The sequence below is a fragment of the Drosophila busckii genome, chromosome 3R (genome assembly GCF_011750605.1).
Source record: "Drosophila busckii strain San Diego stock center, stock number 13000-0081.31 chromosome 3R, ASM1175060v1, whole genome shotgun sequence".
In the NCBI taxonomy this organism is placed as follows: domain Eukaryota; kingdom Metazoa; phylum Arthropoda; class Insecta; order Diptera; family Drosophilidae; genus Drosophila; species Drosophila busckii.
In genome coordinates, this window is record NC_046607.1 from 950,962 (window position 1) to 971,882 (window position 20,921).

Genomic DNA, 20,921 nt, shown 5'->3' on the forward strand with positions numbered 1-20,921 from the left:
CTCTTTTGGGAATAACGCCTAAGTGATCTGATCGCTCTGAAACTCGTATCGTTCAAGCACACGAAAGAGAGTTTTTGTTATTTATCTCAAATTTTTTTTTTAACTATTTAAATATATTTTCGTTTTCTTCCATATGCTGGGGAGATATCGATGCAGTTACATACGAAATTTGGTTACTGCTGAGATTCTGTTACTCATACGAACGGATATGGCTTTATCGACTCAGTTAGTCTCTCTGATCAGGAATATATACACTTTTGTGGTCTTCGACTCGTCCTCCTTCCTGGTACACACATTTGGAACAACTTCATAATACCCTTTTTCGTTCTTTATAAAAAATGTCAGTGTATTAAAATGTAGCATATGGAGAGGATCTTTAATTTGAATCAAAGAACTCCCATAAACGGGAATAAAATACTATTTTTATCTAATTTTATTTAAGTTTGTCACTTATATCTAAAGTAATTATTTTCATCCACAAAAAAAAAACTATATTCGATCTGTAATAAATACCTATTTTTGATATGCTGCGCTGGTAATGGTAATGGTCTTCCACTGATGCTAAGCTGACAACCGGAGGCCAAATCGGAGAGTAAGTTCCTTCACCTAAAAATCAAAGCGGTGTGCACTCTGAAAAACGTCTTTTTTAACGCATTTACTAAAATATCAATCTCTTCCCTCTCAGAGGAGTTAGATTTTTTTTCAAAATTGGTGCACAGCTTTTCCCCATTTTGTTTTGGGGCCTCTTAGCATAGTATATTTGTTATTGTAATCAAGTATATGTTTTCCGTAGTGTTTTTGGTACATTCTTCATATTAAATCATTATATTCAGGCTAACATTACAGATAGATTATATATAGTTACAACCATCCTGGCTAGTCACGATCAATTTGGCCAACTTCACAGTCGACACATGATATTTGACTGTCAGGGTGCTAATCAGAGGCCTATCGCTTCTTTTTAAAATAGTTTCTTATCATATATGTTTGAGTTTGCACTTGCTGTTAACTTTTCTTGAGACAAAATAGCATTTTGCTCCCAACTGGATTTTCTCTGACTTTTTCACAAAGTTTTATATTATATGACTTAAAACTTATCAGGTATTATTAACATTAATTCTATGTATTAGTTGTAATTTATTTTAGGTATGGTCTAAAGCTGCGTAGTGTTTCTATCAGCTTGAATTGAAATTCCAGTTTTATATCCGCGCTCATAAGTTCCATATGTGGCTTTATTGCAGCAATGAAGAATGCCCGGTCAGGATCAAGCTGTACTGTACTGCTCGCGCAATGGTCTTCTACTGACACTAAACTGGCAACTGTTGATTCTTCAATGTTTTTTGGAGACCGCCTTTTCCTTCGAATGATAGTGTTAGCTTGCTCGCGTCGCTGCTTGGCCGTTTTTCTTAATCTTGGTTTATTTTCGCATGCATATGAAGCGATAGTTACTTCGCCACGGCTCTGCTTCAAAATACCCAAATAACTTTTCTTCAAATTTTGCCAGCGAGATGCCATGGTTTTTACTAAAAAAAAAGGTACAGTTTTTAAATGTAACATTACACTTATGCTTTAGTAACACACCAACTAATTTTTGCTCAGAGGCGTTAGCTGTTTCAAAACTGGTGCACAGCTGCCGCGCAATCTGCTCCCAAGCCTCAAAGCGTACATCCCGATACGTAAAATGTTTGTGATCACTGTCCCATAGAACAGGGTGCCTTTTCAAAGCTTCAACGACATCATTCACTGAATACCAGAAACCAGGGCGATTCATTAGAGCTTTCATGGCGGAATTTGTTTTGGGTTTCATTTTAATGCCGAGTCTGCTTTTGTTTTCTTAAAAAAGACGCGATGGCTACAAAATAGGGCTGGGAAACTATCGATGGTACTATCGAGGTATCGAATTTTTACCTTTCTGAGACACCATCGATAGTTTTTTGTCGCTATCGATGGTGCTGTGAAAAATTTTCAATGCGGACATGCTTCTATTTTTACAACGAAATTCATGGATTGAATAATATTTATGTAAATTTCTTTGCCAAGACAAATAATTCAAACTTTCTTCTTTTGTTACAGAGTTCATCTCCCATTAAGTTTCTTATGTTATTTTTTTTATATTTTGTACACTTGAATTTTCTTTTTATGTTAGGGAGTTGATCTTCCATTAAGTTTCCTATGTTATGTTAGGTTAAAATTCTTTGTACATCATACTGAAATGAAATGATAAGTTTGATCTCTAATATGTTAAGTTTTACTTTTATATCAATTAAATATTATAAAATATTTCTTATAACATCAAAATGCCTAAGTTTTAATAACGATACTATCGATAGTATCGAATATTCGCTCTTAAAACATCGAAAATATCGAATGGGGTCACTATCTATAGTTTCCCAGCTCTACTACAAAACAGATGATTGGAATACTATCGATAGTCGCACAATCGATATCGATAATATGCTAAAACAACTCCTTTTCACACTTTTATTTTTTGATGCACAAAAAAATATTTTCTTGCTGAAATAGACTTATTGGTATAGACGGCTCGCGCCTTTTCATCTAAATTAAACACACAGCCAACAGCACAGTTGGCAGTTAAGATCGCCAGGAAAAAGTGAATCGATTATACATGATTTTATGAGTGTGTTATGAAAAATACATGTTTCCTTTTTATTAAACATTTGTAGACTTAGGTCAGTTATACAATTGGTGCAACAAAGAAGCCTGCAAACCAATAATACATGTTGTGTACGTGGGTTAAATTATACGAGAAATGCAAGTGAAATTTGCGAACGCTTTGATTGTGTGTTTTATGTTTTAGTATGTAAGTTGTTCCTCTATTTAAAGTGTGTATTTGTGTTTGTTGGTTTGTTTTACATGGGCCTGCCCATGCCGCGACCCATTCCCATACCACCTCCTGCCATTGGTGGCGCATCGGCCTTGGGACTCTTAATTGTTTCATCCACGGAGAGGATCATGCAAGCGGCTTCTGCAGCAGCAGTGAGCGCATTTATCTTGATGATAGATGGCTCCCACACGCACAACTCAAAGTTGTCGGCAATGTCCTCCTTGGTGATGTCAACACCATACCATTGGCCACCTGTAATATATATGATTAAGTTTATCATTTTAATAGTCATATTCTTTTGAATACCTTTGAAATTTGAAAAAAAAAATACTAAAAAACGATATATAATACGATAACACAGTAACACATCTCTAGAATTTTAAACAATAATGCTATCTGTTGGCAACTCTAATAGAAATGCCCGCGCGTAAGACAAAGCCAAAAATATCACAGCACTACCTGTAAGTGTAAAAGAGCACACACTATGCAATCGTGTCATGGAGGAAAGAGCTGTCAAGACAAACACGCGTTAGGTGAAAAACTTCGGCTGCAAGAGGCACGGGCACGTTTGGTTAAAAAAGTAAAAATAATAAATATAAATAAAAGGCAATGTCTACGTCGGGAAGGAAGCGCAAGCAGCAGCTTAAGCCACGTCAAGATGTTCACAGATCGCCAGTAAAGCGAGCAAGTCTTGATATTAAAAGCGAACATCTCGACAGCAGCTATCCATTGGCCGACTATGACTGTGTGGACATCAAGCCCGATTTAACTGAATTGCAGTTGCAGCTCGCGGCTACAAACGAAAAAGATGCGGCAATAACTACCACAGCAACCGAACAGTGCAGGACTGAATTGCAACTGGAGCAACAAAGCGATTCAGAGGAAGACGGTTACTCTGAAGTTAATTATGAGGCGAAGGATGTGTTTTGCACAGGCAAGCTAATTCATAAATAAGAAAACTGCACAGTGCAATAATTCAAAATTAAACTTTTAGCTGATCAGGACGATTATGATCCGGAGTGGAATATACAGCAGACATTTCCGCGTTCACTATTCAAATTCGACTCGCCTACACAACAAACTGGCTTGAAAAAATTTGTCTGTCCGCAGTATTACTTTAACCAACTACTAGGCAATCGTAGCGAGTTTTTTGCACAGCTGGCAAAGGGATGCAATGCGCGTTGCCCAAAGCTTTCCACAAGCGCCGCAGAGTTGGAGATATTTGTGGGTCTTTGCCTGCTTATGAGTGACATAAAACTGCAGCACCTAAGCGATTACTGGTCACAGCAGGTGTTTTATGGATTTGCCGGCTTTCACAAAAAAATGTCAAACCAGCGCTTTATGGAGCTATTGGAACAAATCAATTTTGATGAGCTGCAACCAAATTCAGAGGTAGTCACGAGCGATGCAGGGAAGCTGATTAACTACTTCAATGGACGCATGTCCCAGTTGTATGTGTGTGGACAGCAGCTGGTGCTTAACGAGCCGATTTTGCAATGGAAAGGCAAATTTTGCTTTCAGCATGAGTTAGTGCCAAAGCAGCGCAGTCATGCGCTAATGCTGCACTTGCTCAGCGAGCAGAAAGGTCTTATTATAAGAATACTGCCGGAATTACTGGAGCAGCAGCAACCAGCTCGAAATTCGCGTCAATTGGTGACACAACGAAATGAGCTGGTGCTTAAAATGCTGGAACAGCATAAGCAGCATGGACACACTGTCTATGTGTGCAAGTATTACGGCAGCTATGGCTTGGCTTATGAGCTTGAGAAGCGTGGTACATACTGCAGCGGTCTGCTCGATCGTAATCGCTATGGTAACAGCAAGACCTTGGTCCATCAATCATTAGTACCTAATTGCATTGCCAACAGATACGCAGAACCATTAATGATGGCCAAATGGCGCCGGCGCAATAAAAGCGTCTACTTCTTCAGCTCAGACTGCGTGGCAATCTACTCAAAGGAGTTATCCATGCAAAAGATTAATCAACGCCCCAAGCTTGTACAGGAGCTCGACTTTCACCTGCGTCGTGTGCAACCCAGTAGGCAGCATTTGATTAACTATCAGCCCAGCTGCCAGGGAATGCTGCCACAGCAGCAGCTTATCATATACTTGCTTAACTTGTTGATATACAATGCCCATCTGCTCTATTGCGCCAATGCGCAGTCAGTACGTGGTAGCCGTCGTCCCTATAGCGAGTTTCGATCGGCTATTATAAAGTCATTGCTTAGGGAGGATGCAACCGCAGCTGCCCCAACGACTTCTGCCCCTGTGACAGCTGATACACCTGTCGTTGCAGCTATTAATCCGCAGGAAGCACGAAAATCAAAACGCCCATCTTCATGCACACAGGCACAGAAAATAAGCAGCCAAGGCAAACACGAGCTGGTGGCCATTCAACAGCATGGCAAGCCGGCGCGTAAGAATTGTCGACATTGTCACAAGAGCGGCATGCTGCAATTCACCAAATATATGTGCAAACTCTGTCCGGACATGCCCGGTCTTTGTGAAGAGCCGTGCTTTCAATTGTGGCATGATCAGCTCAAAAATTAGTGCTCATTACTAACAGGACATATTTGAAATATATTTCGCAAACTAAACGTTCAATCTATTTTAATATTGGGCATTTCGGGCAGATGATAATCTTTTCACAGTTAATGTGTTAATACATTGCAGTGCCTTTAGCAGTTAATTCTGTGTTAATATATCTGCAAACTAAAAAGAAGCGAAGGGGAAATATAAACATGAATCTATAATTCTACAATCTTTGGTTTGAAATCGAAAACTAATGACCTTACATCCCAAGATTATTTTATCTAAAATATACATTCGTATATTTGAAGATGAGCACATAAAATTGGGATCCAGATAAAGTTTAAAGCATTCGTATCGGTCGACTATGATGCATTTCAAACTTCGTCTATAGTAAATTCGAATTTACGAAACAACTTAATTTGCATCGTCTATAGATGTATCTAACATGCTAATAAATATGTTATTTGGCTTCCTATTCAAAGCATTCTGTTATTAACTGATATTGATATGGAAAAAATCTGTCTCCAGAATTCGAATTATATAAAAATCACTCACCCTGTGCGTGCTTCTGACGCAGCTTGTTAAGAATATTGGTCGCATCGAAACCGGCATTGTCACACAATTGACGCGGTATAATCTCCAGCCCCTTGGCAATCGCTGCAATCAGCAGTTGTTCCTTGCCAGCAATGGTACGTGAGTAATCGCGGAGCACCTTGGACAAAGCCATTTCGATGGCACCGCCGCCAGCAACTACCGAGTCGTGCTTAATTGTGCGACGGACAATCATAATGGCATCGTGCAGTGAACGCTCAGTTTCTTCCAAGAACTGCTCAGCGCCTCCACGCAGTATAAGCGTGCTGGTCTTCGCATTCGGACAGCCTAAATGGGTAAAATAATAAATAATGTTCTAAACCATTATTAATTTCTATGGTTGTCGTACCTTGGAATAAGTTGAAGCGTTCGCCGCCAACTTGACGCTCCTCAAAGTGTTCACATAGACCGAGCACCTTGGCATCGATATCATTGGCCGTGCTCATAACGGCACCACCGCATGCTTTCATCGTGCGCTTGAGATCCTCATCGGGCACACGGCCGGCGCAGAACATGTTACGATCGGCGAAATACTGTGTGGCCACATCGCCAATGGGCAGCTTGGAGAGCACAACATTGGCGCCAGACTCGTGAATTTTGGCCAATTTGTTGTAGAGTATTTGCCACTCGGCGTCCACAACTTTCTGGTACTCTTTGACATTGTTTACACGAATCTCGGCATTGTCGCGCTCAGCTTTTAGTTCCAATTCGATGTTAAGCAAGGCAATCTTACATTTAGCATAGGATTTGGGAGCCATCTCAAAGCCAGCATATGAGAAAGTCTTTTTGAAAGCTACACCAGAAATCAGCTGGGACTCCTCCAAGGAGCCACCGGTTACCTTCTTGATGCCAATCATGTTTAGTGGCAGTAGCTCATCCAGCGAGAGCACGCAGTCCACAACGACTTTGGAAAAGAAATCCTTCTGCTGATGTATCAGCTTGGAGGACATGGCCGTTGCGGCGCACTTCTCTAGCAGAGCACGTTGCTCCTGCTTTGACTGTTTCTCGATGCGTACGGCCATTTGGTTTATCTTATCCATGCACAACTGCAGCGCCTTTCGAATGGCCTTGATTACGATGCGTGGGTGCACGCCTTCTTCTACGAAAGGTTTCACCTGCTTTAGGAACTCGCCCGCCAGTAACACTACAGATGTTGTGCCATCTCCAACCTGTTCATAATTAAAAGCATAATTATCGAAAGGCATGTTGTTTGGTATTCTAACATACCTCTGCATCCTGTGACTTAGCAATGTCCACCAGTGTCTTGGCAGCGGGATGGACAATCTCAAGCAGTTTCATAATTGTAGCGCCATCATTGGAAATTGTCGCCTTACCATTGCCATCCACAATCAATTTATCCATTCCGCGCGGACCCAAAGTGGTACGCACAGCATCCACAATCATTTGGCACGCATTGATGTTAGACACCAGCTGAGGCTTGCCCTGCGACGTGTCAGTGCCTTCCTTGAGGAGCACAATTTGTGGTTGCTATAAAAACACAAGAAAAGGTTTGTATTAGTCAGCCATAATTTAAAGTGACAGCTGTGGTGCTTTGGCTGTCGCTTTGCGAGAAGCTTCTTTGAAGGTTATGTTTAATTGCCGCATGATGCACAAGTTGCATTCCAATGCAAATGTAGTTTATGACTTGATTTTTAAATTGCTTTGGGTCTGTATTTAATTAAATTTAGATTTGCAACATTAGTTAATTAATCACGCGGTATTTCACGCGGTGCACATCAATTTTATTAAGTTTTTCTTATAATATTTTTGTATGGTTCGGATGTCTGTATAAACGCTTATTTACACTGCTACTAACCATATTTAAGTGATGTTATTTGCAGTCACACGCTAATATTAGTTAAAAACAATCAATTTAGTAGCAGACAGGCGGCAATAGAAGTTTCTTTCACGTTTTCCGCAATGAGTAAGCGGTAGTGTTGACTAGCTTAGTTCTTTAACAAATACAAGATTACTCAACACTCAAATTTGATAAACTGAACGGCTGTTAAAATTAACTTCCCAGTGTTTAGCACAATTTAATTCTGTGAAATAACTTATAATTGATTATAAACATTATTTAATTGTCATCGCTTTAAAAGTTTTTTTCTTTATTATTTGAGGGTGATTTAACAGAATGACAGTTTTGACATAACAAATCTTTTTAACATGGCAATTTTTAACAGAACATTAACATGCAAATCGGTATTTGTTTTTTAATTGAAGTCAATTGAAAACAATCAACAACAAAAAGCGTTATCAACATATCGTGTGACAACGTAGATAACAGACGAGTTTTCTCTAATACCTACTGGATTTTGAGGGTAAGATAGGAGCAAAATAGCTAATGACAAGCGGCAAGTACTTACAGAGCTTCTCACCGGTAAATTGATTTTTTGCAAAATTCAGGTAATCACCTAGTGGCCAACGACAAAAATGTTTCGAGCCGTAAATAGTTTTAACAGAATCCTAATGGCGAATGGTATGCGCAATTTTTCTGCACTTGTGCAGACCAAGGCGCTGGTCAATGGCAATTGGGTAAATTCCAGCAATAATGATGTGTTCGAAGTGAAAAATCCAGCTAACGGAGAGGTGATTGGTCAAGTGCCGAACATGACAGTCGCAGACGCACAGGAGGCAATTTGTGCCGCCAAACAGGCATTCGAGTCCAAGGAGTGGCGATCTATGACTGCGAAGGATCGTTCCAATCTCTTAAAAGTACGTTTTATCAAAGTATTTGAACTTTCAAAATAACTTATAAAATAACAATAAAATTTTGCAGAAGTGGCATAAGCTTATCGAGCAGCATACAGACGAAATTGCAGAGATAATGACAGCTGAGTCTGGAAAGCCCATCAACGAATCCAAAGGGGAAGTTATGTATGGGAATGCGTTTGTGGAATGGTTTGCTGAAGAGGCGCGCCGCATTTATGGCGAGATTGTCCCCAGCGGAGCGCCCAATCGCGAGATTATTGTTATGAAGCAGCCTATCGGCGTAGCTGCACTGATTACGCCATGGAATTTTCCCATGGCAATGATAACGCGCAAGGCTGGCGCTGCACTGGCTGCCGGCTGCACAGTTGTTGTTAAACCATCTGAGGATACGCCGCTGACAGCGCTAGCCGTTGCCAAGCTAGCAGAGGACGCGGGCATACCAAAAGGAGTCATTAATGTGATTACAACCAATAAGGCAGCCCCCATTGGAGATTTGTTTTGCAAGAGTCCCGATGTGCGGGGTATATCATTCACCGGGTCTACAGAAGTGGGTAAACTGCTTTTCCGCAATGCGGCAGATGGCATCAAGCGTGTGTGCTTGGAGCTTGGCGGCAATGCGCCCTTCATTGTTTTTGATACCGCGAACGTGGAGAAAGCTGTGGACGGTGCGATGGCTTCCAAGTTTCGCAATTGCGGACAGACATGTGTCTCGGCTAATCGCTTCTTCGTGCAGGAGGGTGTTTACGACAAGTTTGTGTCTCAGCTGAAGCAACGTGTAGAAGCGCTAAAGGTCGGACAAGGTCAGTCGTGTGATGTCCAGATCGGCCCTCTTATCAACAAGATGCAATTCGATAAAGTCAGCGCGTTTGTAGAGGATGCACGTAGCAAGAGTGCTAATATAATTTCGGGTGGCAAAAATATACCAGAGCTGGGTTCACTATTTTATGCACCCACTATTATCACGGATGTGCCACCTACCGCGAAGCTCTACACTGAGGAGGTATTCGGCCCTGTTGCCTCTATTATTAAATTCAAGGACGAAGCAGAAGCGATACAGAAAGCCAACGATACACGACGTGGACTTGCTGGTTACTTTTATAGCGATAACCTGCAGCAGGTGTTCCGTGTGGCTAAGCGCATGGAAGTCGGCATGGTTGGCGTCAACGAGGGCATAATATCGGCAGTAGAAGCACCATTTGGCGGAGTCAAAGAGTCAGGCGTGGGACGCGAGGGCTCACGCCATGGCATTGATGACTACGTGGACATTAAGTATATATGCATGGGTAATCTCAAATACGATTGAAATACCTACAATGTCACTAAAATATGTTCAATTTGCAGTCTTCCAAATATGCTTGTTGTCTGTTAAAAAAAATCTAGCTAGCTTATACGCACTACACAAAAATAAATTTTAAAAAAATATACACAATGTGAATTCCAAGTTTAAATTACAATTTATTAATTTTATTTTTTAATTTCAAAATTCGGGGAAAAAGAAAATAATATCAGTGTTTAAAGCTTTCCTTACCTTATATTGGTTAGCAATAACTAGCGAAGGTTGGACTCTATATGGACTTTGACTAGAGAGTCACTATGGTAGCCAATGGGCTGAAACTTTAAGCACAAGCCTCTGTAGTATCAACAATTTCAAAAGTAAAGTATATATATTTATATATATATATATATATAGGGGTATATGCACAATGTGAATTGCACATACTGAATTTCATTTATCCGGATCTTTCATAATTTAAAAAGTAAATTTTACATTTTCCTGTTACTAAAACTGAAATATTACAGCAAGGTGTTTGGAAGAAGAGTGTATCTACATACATAAATACATACATATGGTATGTATGTAAGTGGTGATTATAGGCGATTATATTGTGACGCCTGGGGCTAGTAAAATCCGTTGATATAGCCCGCGGTAACTACTTTCTGTTAGACCGTTCGTTAATATGATTAAATATTTATGACAATATATAGAAATATTGTAGGCATAAAATTTAATTGAACTCAATCCAATATTTGTTGTACCTTTTTAACTTGAACATTGAATTCAATACATTGAATTACTTTCTATCGAATCGTTCAGATTACGCTCGATTGACTTACACCTTGACCAACAAAGCTTTGACATAAATACAATTGGTAAATTCAAAAACTTGGTAAAAATAATAAAAAAAAAAAACAGCCGCTACTTAACAAAAGTTCATATTTATGGCTTACCAACACTTACTTAAGAGAACACAATTATCGGCCGACCACCACTTGACACTTATTTAACAGCGCTGTTTCTAAAGTCTTGTGTTGAAAAAAGAAACAACAACAAGAAATTAGCGTAAATGTAAAGTGTTGAAAAAAGTGTTTACCGTAAGAGCTAAATATTTTTGTAAAAAGCATATTATTCAAGAGTCTGAAGTGTCGGGCGTGTGCCGAAATTTAATTAGAGCAATGTCGTCTGATAAAATTGTAAGTAAATTATCCAAAAGTATGAGTATGCCAGCATCAAAAGCCGGCAAACGAATTTATTTTACTAGTTGTTGCTAGTTCTTGATGCGAAACGAAGTTTGTTTCTCTATAGGATTTGCTTTATTTATTTTTATTAAATTCTGCAAAGTGACAAATGCACAATTTTAAGTGCTTTATGCTAACTATAATAAACGAGCAACGCGAATTCTGTTGCCACGGCAACGAGAGGCAGACGACACAACAACAACAACACCACCAACGGGTACAATGACTTGTAGATTTTGAAGCAGTGAAGAGTCTGTTAGGGGGTGGTAAGCCAATTGGGGGAGTGGTGTTGGTCAAAACGATACACCTATGAATGAGTGTTTAACCATTGGAAGCCAAATATGCTCTTTGCTCAATTGGCACACGTTTCACTGACACTTTGTTTATTATTGCCAAAATTGTGTCGTCTTGTCTTTGTATTCTTTGCAGTTTGCCATTTTTCGTTTCCTAGCACAGTTCAATGCGCGCCTTCATGATATACAGTTCTGTTTATTGATATTTAAGCCTTAAGGCTCTTCTAAGTAGCGTTCTCCGCTACGATTACAACAGCAACAGCCTATTGGCCAAAGGAACAGTAACAACATTATGGCCAGTGCACAGCTTATGCTGCAGAACATTATTTACAAGAAGCGCAACTTCGTCTATGCCTTTGTGCGCCATCGTCTGTTTGTGTTATGTAAACAATCGGTGCGATTGATCGCAGTTTCACCTGTTATTGAACGTGTTGTCTAAATGTACTTTTTTAAATCTGTTTGACAGCTTATACGTGTGCAGTCTGCGGAAGGCATTAAACGCATTGAGATCTCACCAAAGTCAAATCTTAAGCAGCTGTATGACAGCGTGCAAAGTGCGCTCAAAGTGGATGGCTTTGGACTTTTTAAAGAGCGCAGTTTCGTTAATGAACTGCAGGCCAGTGGCACCCAGCTGGTGGGCACAACGCTTAAGCATGGCGATATGTTATTCTTGAAACAAATGGCCGGAACATCATCTCGAGTAAGATAAACCAAGCTACACGCTGTAGATATGTAGTAAACAGAAAAAATTAATCTAATTGTTTAGCGCGCCAGCACCGCAGCTATGGAGAATGTGGCTTTCAATAGGACAACCAAACAAATCAATGAGAAGAGCAACAGCAGCAGTATGCGCCCTTCTCTTGACGTAATTGAAGATGAAGTCGATCAACATTTGCTTAAATCCGATGGAACAATTAAGCGCGAGCGCGACAGCAAGCTGTAAGTTTACGTCAAATGTAGTTATAAACAAGCTCGATAATGTTGTCTAATAGTAGACAATACAATTACAATAGTGTAACCCTTAAATTATTAAAATATTAGTTTTCTATTCAATAACCTTACTTGTTAAGTTCTCGTAGTTTATATAATTTACAATTTACACTGTCAAGAGTTCACGGTGGCCGTTGACATTCTATGTATATTGAAAGTGAACGTAAATAGACTAAGATCTCTGTCACAACAGTATTATTAAATTCCTACAAAGCAACTGAAGGATTGCCAGTTTCTGAAAATCTGAGCTAAGCACATTTTTGTTTAACATGCCACAAGAGACAAATATAATTTGCTATCCCCATTATTTATACAACGAAAAATTAACATTAATTTACTAATTATTAATTAATATTGTCCTGGTTATCGAGGTTGTACTACATATATGTTTTTAGTTTGAATTAAATATATATATGTAATCTACAGCTGTCATCATAATGCCAATGGGCGCTGTGTGCACTGCTCTCCGCTAGAGCCTTATGACGAAAACTATCTGAAGGAGCAGAACATCAAACACTTAGCATTTCACTCGTACATACGCAAGCAGACGTCGGGCATGGATCATGGCAAGTACTTTGTCTTTGATGATATCAATTGCCGCATCAAGCCTGGATGTCGTGAGCATCCGCCGTGGCCAAAGGGCATCTGTTCCAAGTGCCAGCCGTCGGCAATTACGCTAAATCGCCAGACTTATCGTCATGTAGATAATGTCATGTTTGAGAATACCAAAATAGTGGAACGCTTTTTAAACTATTGGCGAACTACGGGCCATCAACGCATGGGTTATTTGTATGGCACCTATGAGCCGCACACAGATGTGCCGCTGGGTATACGCGCTAAGGTGGCGGCAATTTATGAGCCACCACAGGAATCATCTCGGGATTCTATTAATTTATGCACAGATGAGGGAGCGGAGGATGTCGAGGCTGTGGCAAATGCTTTAGGTCTGAAAAAGGTTTGTTATTCTCATAAATACACATTCTTATTTATGAATTTTTAATTCAATAAATGAATTACTTACATTTCTCTCAGATTGGTTGGATATTCACTGATTTACTTACGGATGATGCCAGTGCTGGCACTGTTAAACAGATACGCGGCATTGAGACACACTTTTTGACCGCACAGGAATGCATAACTGCTGGCGAGCTGCAGAATCGACATCCAAACCCATGTAAATATGCCTCTAATGGCATTTTCGGCTCGAAATTCGTTACTATATGTGTTACTGGTGAGTAATATTAAATAATTTGGATGAAGGCTGATTACAATTAATTCCGTTTAACAGGCGACCAAACCAAGCAGGTTCACATGGAAGGATATGCTGTATCCGCTCAGTGCATGGCACTGGTACGGGATAATTGCCTCATACCCACTAAAGATGCACCTGAGTTGGGATATGTGCGGGAATCGACCGATAAACAATATGTGCCGGACGTTTTCTATAAGGTAATATAATTTAGATTGTGTGTGTGTGTTTTATTAAGTATAAAATATATATACAATACTTAAAAAGTTTTCATATTAATTAAAAACTTTATTTTTTTGAAAGCCAATATACATTTTTCACATTGAGAATGAGAAAATTTCGTTTTTTGGTTATGAAAATTAAAATTAATTCTAAATAATATATAGCCATAAGATCCGGTTTATGTTTAATAGACATTCAAATATGTATTTTGGCACATTTTTAAATGTATAATTATACTTTTTAGGTTTTGCCTTTTGATTTATATTTTTATGAACTTTTTTCTTTGTTCATTGCATGGACAAACTTATTTGAAAATCAACGCTTTTAAAATCCACATGATTACATAATCAATAACTTTTAATTCATAAAATTCTTAATATTTCATCTCCTTTCTTTCGACAATAATGAATGGAATTCTTAGCAAATTCCACAGCATACAAGATATTACTGTCGGACTAAATGTTGCTTTTTTTTTCTTGACTTCGTCATTATAATATTATTTTTAAACAACATGAATAGCTATTTTTTATTTTATTTTGAGCTGAAAAACATTCCTTCACATTTTTCTCAGTTAATTGTTTAATAATTCAGCAGTTTGTGCTTGCATATAGACAATATAAGTGTCCAAATAGATGAATAAATTGTTCACCTAAATCAAAGGTTATTGTTATTATCTTTTTGAGCAGGTAACTTTATAGCGCCTGACACCTCTTCAGTGTTCATATGATGCTAAATAACTGAAATATCTAATAATAATAGAATACAAACATTTTAATATGCACTTTTTAGTATACGCACAATGCTTCTTTAATTTGTTTTTAATAAATTCAGAAATTATATCTACTTGTCATTTGTAAAATTTTAAAAATCTTTATTTCTGTCTAATTTAGTTAAAAGGATAAAAATGTACTAATTTTTTGCCTCGTAAAGGATTTATCAAAAAATTCCAAATTTCAAAATGTTTTCAGTCACGTTTTCGGTTGCTACCAAAATGTTTCCAAAAAATTGTTGTGTGAGCCGCAAGCCGTGTTTTTCATTTCGTTAGCAGCCAGTTGGCTAATTGGCTACGAACTTTTGTGTGCGACAACACAGATTGTGTAGTAGAATGTCCTTTGTGTACCGTGCTGTGAGCGTTGCTTATCTGTGGGTTTGAATAATAAGAATTCTTATTTAGTAATTAACATTACCAAAGAATTTAATTTGTTGAAATTAAGCAGAACTTCCGATTTTATTTTATGAAACTAGTATGTATGCTATATCGCTAATGACTTCCTACTTAAGGGCATAACCACTACATTGAGTTGTCATGAAAGTGAAAATGGAAATGTAAACCGTACGTCACATCAAATCATAAATTTATTTTGTTGAAGAAGCTTTTTCTCCGTAAATGATGTACCTGTACTCAGTGCTTTCTATTTAAATCTATATTCCACCAACGTCAATTTTTTGTAAATACAATTCGAAGGCAAAATTACAAAGCTTCATATAAATCTTAGAATCATAACAAATATCGATTGAAGAACCCAGACTGTGCAAAATCCTTTTACGCTTTTAAATAGCACAAGGTTCTCGGTAGTAGTGCTCGTTTTTTATAACTTCCACAAATGTTTGTATGATTTGCACAGCTTTAATTTAATATTTTGCTTATATATAACACGTGCATTTAGGCATTTTAATTATGTTATTTTAACTCTTTTTGTTGGCACTTAAGCATCGATATTAATTGATGTTTTTACTTATTTTCAAAAAAAAATGTACTCATAAATTACATGTTGTTTAATTATATTTTCAGCAGTATTAGGCTTATTACCGTTTATCTCAACTTATTGTTCATAGATATAGTATATTATTATATTTATTTTACACTTTAACTTTAAATTATTTGATTGATTGCTTGTATTTTGACCCATAAAATTCTGGGTTAGTTAGTTTCAATACAAGGCCTGATTCAAAGACTTTTCTCTCAGGAACTTAAGTTTCAAGCTTAAGTATAGTTTAGTTTTTAGTTTTAGTTTTTTTAATTTATCTAACAACTTTCATTATTCATAGTTTGCAGCCGCATGTTTATTTCTTATTTAAAAACTGCTAAGACTTGTGATTGTTGTAAATTAATTAAGGCTTATAAATATGTAATTGAAAGCCTTTTGGCGTAGTATACAAACTTTTAATATACTGTGCCGTTAGCACTGGTCAGATTACTTTGCAGTCTTCGTACTTCTCTTTCTCTATAGCTACCTTTCTCTCAATATTTCTTCACTTGTATTGCCTTTTTCGTTTGCACTGCTTGCTTGAAGCATTGCTGCATATCCCCTAAATAGGGCCTATTTAAATGTGGGAAACGCACGCAGTTCTACCATCGACCTTGTCAGCTTGCATTGAATTTGCAAGCAGTAATTGCTTTGCAAATGTTAACCAAGTCATTAACTTATTTAGCAACTACTACCAACAAAATAAATTTATTCCATTGTTTACACAGCCAAAATGTAAACTTATTTGTTTCTTATTATTTCTACTTAAATATGTATGCTGGAATTAATTGTGACGTGGTTATTAAGTCAGGTGATAATTATGTATATATATATATATATATATTAATATATATATATATATTAATTTAACTTTTTTTCTATTTTTTATTTAAAAAAAAAATAGAAAAAATAGTGAAATTATTATTTTAATCTTTTATTTTTGCTGAACTTTGACAAAATGTATATCTGTGCTAGAACTGATGAACTGGATAGCTGAGTAATTCTTTTAAATAGGGTTTCCAACATTAAGTTAAGTATAAAATCTAACGCAGAAGGTGTGATTTACTATACAAAAAATATGAATCAGATGTTGGCAAAAAAATCAATATTTGCGGTTCTGATTTGTATATAGTTTATTAAAAGCATTGCAACGCATGTTTTTTTTTTGTTATTTCAATAAGTTGACCGCCTACCATCGATATACGTTAGGGCGTAGGTATGAGCACTTACCGTTTACTGTCTGTTCGCATCAAATCACAAATATAATTAAAATTCTTGATAAAAACAGTAACCGCAGCTACCGAACGCATTGCCTTTAACAATGCCGTTAATTTGCTTTCTACGCAAGCTTTTTATTATATAAGAAACTTGAAAGTAGCATCGTTTTATTGCATTGCAGGTAAACTATGATAATGCTTTAGTTTCCAAAATATTTGTGAAGACCAACGTTAGTGAAACTTTCTCTATTGCGTTGCCATAGCTTCAATCTTAATTGCACTTTTGAAAAGTTTGCCGCCCATTATTTCAATGAGACTATAACTTTTGGCTTGAGCTTTACAAAATTTGGTCAGTATTTCTTATTATTCCTGCAATTAGTCCACTAAGCAAAATTTTACTCTTACAACTTCATTTTAATGCCTATTAGGATTGAATCTATAGATTAATCAAACAAAGAATGTTGCTTCGGTATTCTTACCTTTGTTATGTTTACTCCATAATGTTCACTACCTGTTGTTTGTCCTATTGGAATTTAAGCATAGGACTTCAAGTAATTGGCAAATGAAATAATGATATAAGTATTAGACTTTTGATTTAGACTTCATTTTGCGCGCATTTGCAGGCTTTGAAGGCTTTCAATATTTTGCTTTCACTTTTTACTGCCATTTTTTTCTTATTGTTTACTAATTTCTGTTTTTGTTGTTGGTTATCCTCCAGTCGTTTTGACTCTTCTTCTTGCAATTTTTCTATCTGTTGCTGCTGCTCACGTTTTTGTTGCTTGTGCTGCTGCTGCTGCTGTTCATGGCGTCGCGCCTTAAATGCTGCATTGCTATGCTGCCAGGAATTGTGAGTTGTTCGCGGTGGCTTCGTATGCAACTGCTGATACGTAGGTGCAGCACTGGCCAATGCCGCGGACGGATCGGAGGCGGCGGACGAAACCGTTGAGGAGGCAACTGCAGTCCAAAACATTGTCACAGTATTTTTGTATACGTTTCAAGGAACGCACATACATCTTTAAGTTAGCCGAAAATGTTAAACTAAAATTTAAAAAGCTTCGTTTTTTTGTGTTGCATTTTTTGATTCTCGTTGCTCCTTTTGCTGGTTAGTTGGCCCTTTCACTATCACTGCGTTCTGTTCAAAGTTCAGTTAACAAGTGCAACGAATGCAAAAGGTCTCCCAGCTTTTAAAGTCCACTTTCGAAAGAGAAAGCTTTCATACGTTCTCTCTCTCTCTCTCTTAATTTGTTTGCTTGCATGTTTTTTGCGTAGCTTCTGTTCGAAGCCAATGTCAATGTCAAGGGCTCTTATATTATTGCTCTCCCTCTCAATGTTTTTAGTTGTGATTTGGTTTATACTCTCAGCTCAAAATTTAGAGCGAAAGAGAGAGAGAGTACCACATACCTACATATGTAAAGTCAATTAGGAAAGTTCGAAATTTCTGTACTAAAACAGGTGCATAAATTCCATTTTGCCTTGAAACTAGCTGCAATTTAAATAAAGGCGATTGAAATATTGAAACATTTTTCTCCGTATTTCTTTTAGTTTGGGGCACTTGTATATAGTATATGGGCATTGTCACAGAAGAACTTCAAACATCAACAATTTTGGTCTTAATTTTTTAAAATGATTTGGATTTTTATTACTGTCTGTCACAAAAGACGCGCTTTAAATTTAATAAAAAAATATTATAAATAATTTTTAATTAACATCAAAACAATCTTAAGGTGGCATCTTCCCATATCATTTTAAAATTAGTTCCATTAGTTGCTAGGGCTTTGCTAAAGGCGTTTAAATTCTTTTACCCAAAAACGTTCGATTACTTATAAAAGAAACGTTTAATATTAAAGTAAAGTAAAGGAAATTAAATTAAACTATTAAAAAAATCGAAAATGTTTGGCGTGAATGAGCGCTTTGAAAAATTTAAAATTTGAAAAATTATAAATTTTTCATTAGATATGAGTTCTTCCGACTTCTTCACAAAATTGGCGGCATTCGTGCTGAGGTCGGGCCGAAACAAAATGGTAGGTTAAAACGCCACGGAGAGTTTTTTTTTCCAAAGTTCGTTGGATCATCCTAGTTTTTCTTAGTCTATAGGCTATTATGTATAATGAATATTATATCGCGCCTAACCTTGATGTATATGATGATATCTTAATCACTGTCCAGTTTACTTAATTGTTATCAACCAACTTCCGACTGTTTTTCGCCTATGGCAACAATAGCACTAATTATTGCCTGTTCGTGCCTGTTCGACACCACAATGCAGTTTTGGTAAATGAGCTTGCCTATTTTCAGATTTTTGAAACTTGGTATTAATATGCTATGACTGCAACGCAAGCCCCAAATGTAGGCTGATAGCAAGCTGGATGATTGCACTAGCGCACGCTTCAGTTTATAATGAAATTAAAAGTCCACATGGACATTAGGGATAGTGGCACTAGGCCACAGGGGAAAATACTTTCCGACAAACAGAACTAAAAGCATTTTTTATAGAAAATCAAATTATGCGATGTGTTTGAAATATATTTTGTCAGCCTAGCTGTCCGCCCGCTTTATTAGCCATTTAAAATAAGTTTTTCGCTGTATAACAAACTGTTGCATATGTACAGGCGCTCAAACACTCGTTTGCAATGCAACGCACGCAAAGAGTCGTTCGTTTGGCACCAGTGAGAAGCTTTGCTAGACGAGCTCTTATTGTTTTCAAAAGTTTGCCCAGATTTAGCTGCTGCATGAGCTTACGATGAATGTTAAAGCTTGATGAGCATGCTATTGCCGTACGACGTAGAATTTGACACGTTAGTAAGGAAGTAATTGAGACAGTCTCGTGACGTAGAAATTGCTGTTGCTCGAAAGAGAACAAGGCCACTTGGACACATGTCTTCCATTGGTGCAAAAGCTTTTTTATCAACCTCGTGATTTCTGCATATATAGGTCAGGTCACTGGGGCAGTAGTTGCCAGACAAAAAAGAAAACAAGCAGATGTTTTTATTGTTTAATATATTTATTTTATTTTTATTATTATTATATTGAATTGTTTGGTGATTATTTGTAGGAAAAGGATCAATATGGCAACGAGGTGCAACGGTTGGCACGACCACTACCTGTTGAGTATCTGCTGGTAGATGTACCTGCCTCGACACCGCTGCAGCCCCAGTATACATTCACAGAGTATGATAAACGCCAGCCATTCCCTATTGAGAATCGTTATATCGATGGCCAGCTGCAGGACTTCAATGCGCTAAGCAGCTATTTGTCTGCCTGGGCGCAGGAGGAGTTTCTCGATTCCATTTCCGACTTTCATTTGCTCATCTATCTGTACAAAATGGACATGATACCGATGCGCCAGCACATGGGACCGCTGCTAGAAGCAGTTCGGACCAAGAGTCCCAACAGGGCGGCCGATTTCAAAAGCGAAGAGGTTTGGAAATTACTCGAATCCTTGGTGCAGGCCAGCTCGACAGGCGGGTAAGCATACTGCAACACTGCTTCCTAAGATTCCTTCCCTATGTCAACGTCTAATTGTTTTTTTTTTTTTTTTTATAGCGGCACTACCAGTTACCCTAGTGGAGCAGCGACAAGCGCTGGCAATGCGGGAGCAGATGCCATGGATCTCGATGCGAGTACCTGGACATGTAACCATTGCACCTTTATCAATCGCGGCGAGCTAACCTCCTGTGAAATCTGCTCACTACCCAGATAAGGATTCAGTTCCAAATAACTCTGAGACCAGCCCGTCAGAAGAATGCTACAAAAAATTCTGGTGTTAATGAAACTAAAGATTTAAACAATACTAAAAAACAATTGGAACATATATGGAGCGTGCCATCACACTCCCGTAGCATAGTCGCGCATTGTCTATAAATGTAATGTTGTGTAAGAATTTTGTAAACAACTGAAACAAAAATTATTTATTTATAAATAAATGTAAATTGTTGAGTATACCACAACATTCTAGAACGTCTTATGGATTGCTTGCCAAAGCTTACACTTAACATACGTCAACTC

General features: G+C 37.7%; 6 protein-coding genes across 7 annotated transcripts; 3 read left to right on the forward strand and 3 right to left on the reverse strand.

Annotated features, from left to right (window-relative positions):
• Nucleotides 1–482: 482 nt before the first annotated feature.
• On the reverse strand, nucleotides 483–1,858 carry LOC108602423. The gene is made up of 2 exons (XM_017990538.1): nucleotides 1,582–1,858; nucleotides 483–1,523 (listed from the first exon to the last, which is right to left on the reverse strand). The coding sequence occupies exons 1-2, from the start codon at nucleotides 1,805–1,807 to the stop codon at nucleotides 1,138–1,140; spliced, it is 612 nt and encodes a 203-aa protein (XP_017846027.1). The 5' UTR covers nucleotides 1,808–1,858; the 3' UTR covers nucleotides 483–1,137.
• A 762-nt stretch (nucleotides 1,859–2,620) lies between these two features.
• On the reverse strand, nucleotides 2,621–7,904 carry LOC108603769 (T-complex protein 1 subunit eta). The gene is made up of 5 exons (XM_017992856.2): nucleotides 7,785–7,904; nucleotides 7,196–7,456; nucleotides 6,318–7,137; nucleotides 5,933–6,256; nucleotides 2,621–3,097 (listed from the first exon to the last, which is right to left on the reverse strand). Exons 1-5 carry the CDS (start codon nucleotides 7,785–7,787, stop codon nucleotides 2,871–2,873), a joined length of 1,635 nt encoding a protein of 544 aa, XP_017848345.1. The 5' UTR covers nucleotides 7,788–7,904; the 3' UTR covers nucleotides 2,621–2,870.
• Nucleotides 3,176–5,902, forward strand: LOC108603768. Its single transcript, XM_017992855.2, has 2 exons — nucleotides 3,176–3,779; nucleotides 3,840–5,902. The coding sequence occupies exons 1-2, from the start codon at nucleotides 3,455–3,457 to the stop codon at nucleotides 5,393–5,395; spliced, it is 1,881 nt and encodes a 626-aa protein (XP_017848344.1). The 5' UTR covers nucleotides 3,176–3,454; the 3' UTR covers nucleotides 5,396–5,902.
• A 272-nt stretch (nucleotides 7,905–8,176) lies between the features above and the next one.
• Nucleotides 8,177–10,116, forward strand: LOC108603770 (succinate-semialdehyde dehydrogenase [NADP(+)] GabD). The gene is made up of 3 exons (XM_017992857.2): nucleotides 8,177–8,289; nucleotides 8,375–8,683; nucleotides 8,748–10,116. Exons 2-3 carry the CDS (start codon nucleotides 8,402–8,404, stop codon nucleotides 9,981–9,983), a joined length of 1,518 nt encoding a protein of 505 aa, XP_017848346.1. The 5' UTR covers nucleotides 8,177–8,289; nucleotides 8,375–8,401; the 3' UTR covers nucleotides 9,984–10,116.
• Nucleotides 10,117–11,015: 899 nt separating this feature from the next.
• LOC108602882 (nuclear protein localization protein 4 homolog) lies at nucleotides 11,016–20,876 on the forward strand. 2 transcript variants are annotated; one of them, XM_017991184.2, is made up of 8 exons: nucleotides 11,016–11,152; nucleotides 11,957–12,190; nucleotides 12,257–12,429; nucleotides 12,907–13,435; nucleotides 13,513–13,711; nucleotides 13,769–13,929; nucleotides 19,969–20,381; nucleotides 20,460–20,874. In XM_017991184.2, the coding sequence occupies exons 1-8, from the start codon at nucleotides 11,135–11,137 to the stop codon at nucleotides 20,614–20,616; spliced, it is 1,884 nt and encodes a 627-aa protein (XP_017846673.1). In that variant the 5' UTR covers nucleotides 11,016–11,134; the 3' UTR covers nucleotides 20,617–20,874. The 2 variants fall into 2 exon arrangements, with proteins under 2 accessions (XP_017846673.1, XP_017846672.1); XM_017991183.2 differs by lacking the exon at nucleotides 11,016–11,152 and adding an exon at nucleotides 11,711–11,884 and having other exon boundaries at nucleotides 20,460–20,876.
• LOC108602885 (GATA zinc finger domain-containing protein 10) lies at nucleotides 14,876–18,365 on the reverse strand. The gene is made up of 2 exons (XM_017991187.1): nucleotides 17,396–18,365; nucleotides 14,876–15,092 (listed from the first exon to the last, which is right to left on the reverse strand). Exon 1 carries the CDS (start codon nucleotides 17,884–17,886, stop codon nucleotides 17,512–17,514), a length of 375 nt encoding a protein of 124 aa, XP_017846676.1. The 5' UTR covers nucleotides 17,887–18,365; the 3' UTR covers nucleotides 14,876–15,092; nucleotides 17,396–17,511.
• Nucleotides 20,877–20,921: the final 45 nt, after the last annotated feature.